At 48.1% G+C, this 7500-nt stretch overlaps 1 protein-coding gene across 4 annotated transcripts in view; it reads right to left on the bottom strand.

Moving 5' to 3' along the window:
- cpm (carboxypeptidase M) overlaps positions 1-7500 on the bottom strand; it is a 40199-nt gene that overhangs the window by 23970 nt on the left and 8729 nt on the right. For all 4 annotated transcript variants that reach the window (XM_042080048.1, XM_042080049.1, XM_042080051.1 and 1 more), the window contains one exon: positions 336-505. In XM_042080048.1, coding sequence (XP_041935982.1) covers positions 336-505 — 170 coding nt within the window. The remainder of the gene's footprint in view (positions 1-335; positions 506-7500) is intronic.

Below are 7500 nucleotides of genomic sequence, written 5' to 3' on the forward strand. Positions count from 1 at the left end.
GTTTCACTAATTCACGGATTGGGATAAATGCAGAGACCAAATTTCCCTCACGGGATCAAAAGAGTATATATACTTATATATACAGGCCTACATGGTCATCCTGGAGCCGACACATGTGTCCTACAGGCCTACATGGTCACCCTGGAGCCGATGCAGTAACAACGGAAACCAAAGGGCAAGTGTGATGTGACGGGGAATAACAAAGACCAGGTAATGTCATTCATGGGCACTAAAGGTGCAGGTGTGTGTGTGTTTGTGAGTCTGTGTGGGTGCACTGTACGTGTGTGTGCATGTGCGTGTGTATGGATGAGAATGAGTAGAATGAGTGCCCTGACCTGCCATAGCCGCTCATGCAGTCGCGGGAGGAGGACTCGAAGCCGTCCGGGTTCATTGAAGGCAGAATGTGCACCCGCGTGCTGTCCAGGAGGCGTGTCACAAAGGGGTTGCTGCGGTAACCCTTCGTCAGATAGTCGATCAGCTGGAGCAACAGAACACGCCCCACCACCTACACACACAAACACACATAAAATGACAATTGCGCATTAAAACCACATTCTGATTCATTTTCAAACTGTTCATGATTGGCCACTCTACCAAAAACAAATCTGGCAGCCTTTTAGTTAACCTTTAATCAATTAAACCAAACTATTCAAACTATGTTTGTTTGCGTATTGCTTAAATTGAAACATTGTGGCGGTATTGAGTTTTATGTGCCCATATAATTCCAAATAAACATTTATGACGTCTTAATTTGTTAACTTTCTTTCAACCCTCAACTTAGACCAGTGTGTGTGTTCCATACCACCCAAGTCAGGGATTGTTCATCTTCAGTTCTATTATTTTACAGTAATATCTCCCCCCTGGCTGTGTTCACCAGGGAAAACAGACAAAAGTTCAACAGAACGTATGTGTGTGTGTTTGTGTGTGTGAGAAGACACCTCCACTTTCTGTAGCTAGAATGTGTGTGTGTGTGTGTGTGTGCGTCAGTGCATGTGTGTGAGGACACCTCCACTTTCTGTAGCTAGAATGTGTGTGTGTGTGTGTGTGCGTCAGTGCATGTGTGTGAGGACACCTCCACTTTCTGTAGCTAGAATGTGTGTGTGTGTGTGTGTGTGCGTCAGTGCATGTGTGTGAGGACACCTGGCTGTGTGAGTGTGTTTGTGTGTGTGTCGCTGTATGCGGGCACTAGGGGATTCCACTCCCATAATGGTCAAAGGGTTCAAATTCCCAAAGACAGTGTGATTATCTTTTAGTTACCGTGTCTCTGTGTGAGTGTGTGTGTGTATGTGTGTGTGTGTGAGAAGACACCTCCACTTTCTGTGGCTAGAATGTGTGTGTGTGTGTGTGTGTGTGTGTTGGTGCACGTGTGTGTGTGTGTGTGTACGTGTGTGTGTGTTTTCATGTCAAAGTCATCATGTGTGGCCTGTACTGATAACAATGCATTCTCACCCTGTCAGGTTCTCCACCCTCCACCCACCCAGCTCTTTCTCCATGTGAAATACACAGTTTGTGTAGTATGTCTCCCTCTCTGTGTGTGTGTGTGTGTGTATGTGTGTCTGTGTGTGTGTGTGTGTGTGTGTGTGTGTGTGTGTGTGTGTGTATGTGTGTGTGTGTGTGTGTATGTGTGTCTCTCTCTCTGTGTGTGTGTGTGTGTGTGTGTGTGTGTGTGTGTGTCTGTGTGGGTGTGTGTGTAGCCCTTGGGTGTAGCTGAGTAGCACAGAGTTGACAGGGTAAGCAGTAGGAATTGAGAAGGCTGTGAAAGAGACAGGCAGGGCAGCCTGCAACCCCAGCTGTGGTCCAGCCCAGACATGTGTGCTTTAATCACGCCTTTCACACTGAGACAGGAGAGGAAGCACCTGAGAGGACACACACACGCACGCACGCACGCACGCACACACACGCACGCACGTATACATACAAACACACACACACACACACACACCATTCCATCACACACATAAACACACCCTCATACACACACACAAACACACAATAACTTAGAATGGCATGTTCTCTCTAAAGTACAGAAAGTAATTTAACCTTTCCCTCTTCAAACAGTTATCTACACACTGTCCATCACAGATGTTTTTTTATGGCCAGCGCGGGGGTGGGGGGTCCTGTGGGGTGCCAGAGTGTCAGAACTACTTGACCTGTGGCTTTGGTTCCCTGTAACACACCCACAGCCTCCCGAATGGAAAATGAAAGTTCCGGAGTTCACTGCCTCTAGAAGGTAATAAGTAAACACGTGGAAGACAACTGGTACGTTGGTAAGGTCATGAATATTACTGCTGCCCTGGATGCCGTTGAACCATATGTCTGAAGGGTGCTTTCAGACAAACAAATGAGTCAGTCAGTCTTGAGGTCACACACACACACACGCAAACACACACACTCACACACACACACAGGAAGAGAGAGAGAGAGGCACACTTTAGGTCTACCTTCTGTTTGGAGTGGTTGCGGCCAATGTAAACTCACACAAAAGCCATGGCGATTTGGTTTAATCTTCAGGATATCAGCTTTCAGAGAGAGCGGGAGAGAGTGTGTTTGAAAGGCGAGTTCTGAGATTCTTAGACTCCATCCAGACATTCTATCATCTTTCCCCCTGTGCTGTGCTGTGCATAATTGCCATTCATGGGGATGATGAGAGAATGGAAGAGTGCAGAAACAGCCGCAAGGGCTTGATCTTGTGTGGTAAGTGTGTGTGTGTATGTGTGTGTGTGCACGTGTGTTTGCGTGTGTGTGTGTGTGTGACTTTGTTTGTGTAATAAGCCCTTTTTGCCCACAGCACTTTTGGTAGACTCAAAAGCAGCATGAAATTGCTGTGTGTGTGTGTGTGTTTATGTGCGCACTAAAAAGTCATTATAACTGGGTTATGCCTGTGTATGTCTGTGTGTGCCCATATACTGTATGTTTATATGCATGCCTCGGTATTTGTGTGCGTGTGTGTGTGTGTGTGTGTGTGTGTCTCCGTCCCCGTCCATCTGTGTGTGTGTGTGTGTGTGTGTGTGTGTGTGTCTCCATCTATCTGTGTATGTGTGTGTGTGTGTGTGTGTGTGTTTGTGTGTTTGTGTGTGTGTGTGTCTCCGTCCGTCTGTGTGTGTGTGTGTGCAAGGGGATCTCATCTCCACCCATGGCTGCTGAAAGCCACAGGCCTCTTTGCTGGATGCAGAGTTAACCCTTGCCTGCCCGCTCTGTAGAGTTAACCCTTGCCGGCCCGTTCTGTGCAGCCAAAGACACTCCTGGCTGGGAGTTTATGGGGAATCCTGGGCGAAGCTGCCCAGCCCGAGTGCACTAGCAGAGGGACGAGAGGCCAGCTCTGTCTCGGCCCTCTCTCCCCAGGAGGGATCTGATTTAGGGGGTTCCCCGCTCACCCCTGCCCTCCCCACATCACTCACCAGCGCCCCGGCGACAGTGCCGCTTGGAAACATGTGTGAACTTTGATCCCTCACACCTCCAAGTGTTTACATTCCGCATCGTGCATCGAGATGGCGCTGCCAGAGCACCGACCCGTATCAGCATGCCTGTATGTGTGTGTGAGTGTGTGTGTGTGTTGGAGGTGACGCTTTACACCTGTGTCTTTCTCAGGCGCCTTAGCCACATTTTCAGCCCTACACGCATACTACATCATCCTCATACATGGTCCTCAAGTGGTCCTAAATCATACATGGTCCTCAAGTGGTCCTACATGAGTGTGTGTGTGTGTGTGTGTGTGTGTGTTTGTACATGTATACAGTGGGGGAAATAAGTATTGAACACGTCAAAAAACATTTCAGTAAGTATACTTCCAATGATGCTATTCACATGAAAATTTCCCCAGACATTAGTGTTTGGCAGGAGTAAAATGGCAGAATTCTCTGAAACCAACACACACACACACACACACATACACACACACACACTATTGGCCCTAGCAAGGTCTACACAACCCAAAGTTGGTTGTCTGTCTGCCGTTGTCATCATAAATCCATTAGTAAACCATCTCTATTTGGGGCGTGGGTCCACATAGAGATGCACTGAGGCTGTACATTGCTGGCAGAGAGAGAGAGAGGGAGTGTGTGTGTGTGTGTGTGTGTGTGTGAGAGAGAGAGAGAGAGAGAGGGCACAGGATACTTTTCATGATCAGTGTCCACGAGACTTTGAGAGCAGCTCACAATTGTGCCTTTATGTTGAAAACCACTTCAGCTACAGCAGCTCTCTCTCTCCCTCCCTCTCTCTATACCCCCCCCCCCCCTCTCTCTCCAGTACTTCCTCTTCCTCCAAGCCCTCTCCATCTTGTGTGCTCTCACCCTTTCTTCTTTCTTTCTCTTGCTCGGACTATAACATGGCATGTTCTCTCTAAAGTACAGAAAGTAATTTAACCTTTCCCTCTTCAAACAGTTATCTACACACTGTCCATCACACATGGCCCCCGAGAGTGGCCATGCGGTGGCATAATTGGGGGCAGCTGTGGAAGCGGAGTTGGAAAAAAGCCGTCTCCCGTGCCGCCACACTGCGCTGCCCGTGGTTGACCTTGACCCCTGACCTCCAGAGCTGCACCCCCGCCTCTCTCTAATCCACCTGCCGTGCTGTGGCTCCAAGCCTTATATGGCCCTCCTTTCCTCCCTCTCCTCCGCACGCTCTCTCTATCCCTACTCTCTCTCTCTCCCTCTTGCAGTTGCTCTCCTGTCTCCCTCTTTCTTGCTGACCCTCTTCTCTCTCCTTCTCTCTCCCCTTCTCTCTCTCTCCCTCTTGCAGTCGCTCTCCTGTCTCCCTCTTTCTCGCTGACCCTCTTCTCTCCCCTTCTTGCAGCCTCTCTTCTGCTCTTTCCTCTCTCTCCTTCTCTCTCTCCTTCTCTCACCCTTCTTGCAGCCTCTCTTCTGCTCTTTCCTCTCCCCTTCTCTCTCTCCTTCTCTCTCTCCTTCTCTCTCTCCTTCTCCCTCTCTCATCCTCTTCTCTAGCGCTTTTCTTCTTCTCTATCTCCATGCACCACCCACTTCATGTCTTTTCTCGTGTGCTCTCTTCTTCCTCTACCTCACTTATTCTCTCTCTCTCTCCCTCTCTCTTTCTCTCTTCTCTTCTCTCTCTCTCTCTCTCTTCCCTCTTGTCTCTGTCCATGCCTCTTTGGAACAGATTCCCCTCCTGCTGGGTCTGAAGCTCTATTTATTTTTCTGCTTTTCTTATATTTCCTCATTCACTCGCTCATTCATCCATTCATTTTTGTCTTTCTTTTCACTGCACTGCTCCCTAGTCTGCGCCATTCACTGACTTCCAAAAGCACTGAAAGAGCCTCTTCTATCAGCCCCCCCCCCCCCCCCCCACGTGTGTCTTTTAGAGTGAAGGTGGTGAGAAGAGGAGTTTGAAGTGTCTTCCTTTATCATTGCGGTTTCCCATTTCAAATTTTTATGGAGGTAAGGATGTGTGGATAAAGTTTCATAAGGGCTTCAGTGCTGTTTTTCAACCTCTTATGTGCTAGTTGTAAATTGATCACTCCGACCCATTTGTTAGTTGGTATTAGTGCTTATGCAATAGCATAGACAACAGGTTTATTCTTTTTTTTTTGACCACCATAATACTTTAAATGGCAATATTATTTACTGTGTGTTTTATACTATGTGGTATTGTGTATCAGTAGGATTTTGGGATAAGCCCCTCCCTCTACAGATAATCTATTATAGATAGTCTATTATTTAAAGTGTTGAAAAACATGGAATTTTGCACATGTGAAAACAACATTGTCCTTCAGGACTGTGGGATGCGAAACCACTGCTGTGGTCAGTGTTTTCAACGGAACATGACTTGAAAAAGAACTGTGCACGAGGGTAACTCATAATTACGACATTTCTTCCAACACTCAGAGACAAAAGAGTCCCGTTAGTGTCCCAGTGTGTCACTTCACAGCCACAAACACACACACACACACACACACACACACACACACACACACACACACACACACACTCATATTCTCTTCCAGCTCCCTTCAGTGATCAAAGCGATGCTCCTGTTCTTTCATGGCGACTCCAAAGGAGAAGGATGGCCTTGGCGAAACCTAAACACTCATTTGTTGAATAGCTGTTTTTCCAAAACGGTGTGCTTGATGTGGTGAAGGGAGTGATTTTGCAGGTGCCTTGGACACACAAAATGAGCTTTCCAGTCCCTGGCAGTCAGATGGTTGTGATTCATCAGTCGCTCGGTGAGCTCCGGCAGCCAGAGGCCCTGTCAAGGATGGACGGCTATTCCTGTCGAATTAGTGAGAGTCGGCCACTGCAACGTTGGTGCCCTTGTGTCAACAAACTCCCCTCGCTCCCAGGCCCTTTTCACTCCCTCCCTAACACCCCCCCCCGCCCCGCACACACACACACCCTCAAACTCACACACACACACACAATCAAACTTTTCACACACATACACTCAAATACACACTTCTAAACACACACAAAAACACTCACTCCCTACCACACACACACACACACACACACACTCAAACTCACACAAACATACACTTAAATACACAAACACACACTTCCAAACACATACAAAAACACTCACTCCCTACCACACATATATATACACACACACACACACACACACACACACAGCAACTCTCTCACACCCACACACTCCTATACTCCCACTCTTTCTGAGCCCTGTGTCTCTCAGGCCATCCTTTCAGGGCTGCTGCCACCCTCTGTGCCTGTCCTGCACACACCCTCTGAGACGGGGCTCACCGTGTCACCGGAGAACACACACACACACACACACACACACACACACACAGCTGGATGGAGAGATAGATAGGTCAAGAGCAAAGTTTACACGGATGGACGCAGGAAGAGGCTTGGGGGGGGGGGGGGGGGGGGGGGCGGGGGGGCGCTCACAAAGAGGTCTGAATAGACGGTGGTGATGGTGGACAAGGTATTCAGTATTCACACACACACACACACACACACACACACACACACACACTTACAAACCCATACACACACACACACTTACAAACCCATACACACACACACACACACACACACTTACAAACCCATACACACACACACACTTACAAACCCATACACACACTTACAAACCCATACACACACACACACACACACACACACACACTTACAAACCCATACACACACACACACACACACACACACACACACACACACACTTACAAACCCATACACACACTTACAAACCCATATACACACACACACACACACTTACAAACCCACACACACACACACACTTACAAACCCATACACACACACACACACACACACACACTTACAAACCCATACACACACACACACACACACTTACAAACCCACACACACACACACACTTACAAACCCATACACACACACACACACACACACACACTTACAAACCCACACACACACACACACACACACACACACACACACACACTACACACCCAATAAAAGGAGGGTCTCCCTGCCCCTTCCACACACACACACACATACATACACACACACACACACACACACACACGCACAC

The sequence above is a fragment of the Alosa sapidissima genome, chromosome 23 (genome assembly GCF_018492685.1).
Source record: "Alosa sapidissima isolate fAloSap1 chromosome 23, fAloSap1.pri, whole genome shotgun sequence".
In the NCBI taxonomy this organism is placed as follows: Eukaryota; Metazoa; Chordata; class Actinopteri; order Clupeiformes; family Clupeidae; genus Alosa; species Alosa sapidissima.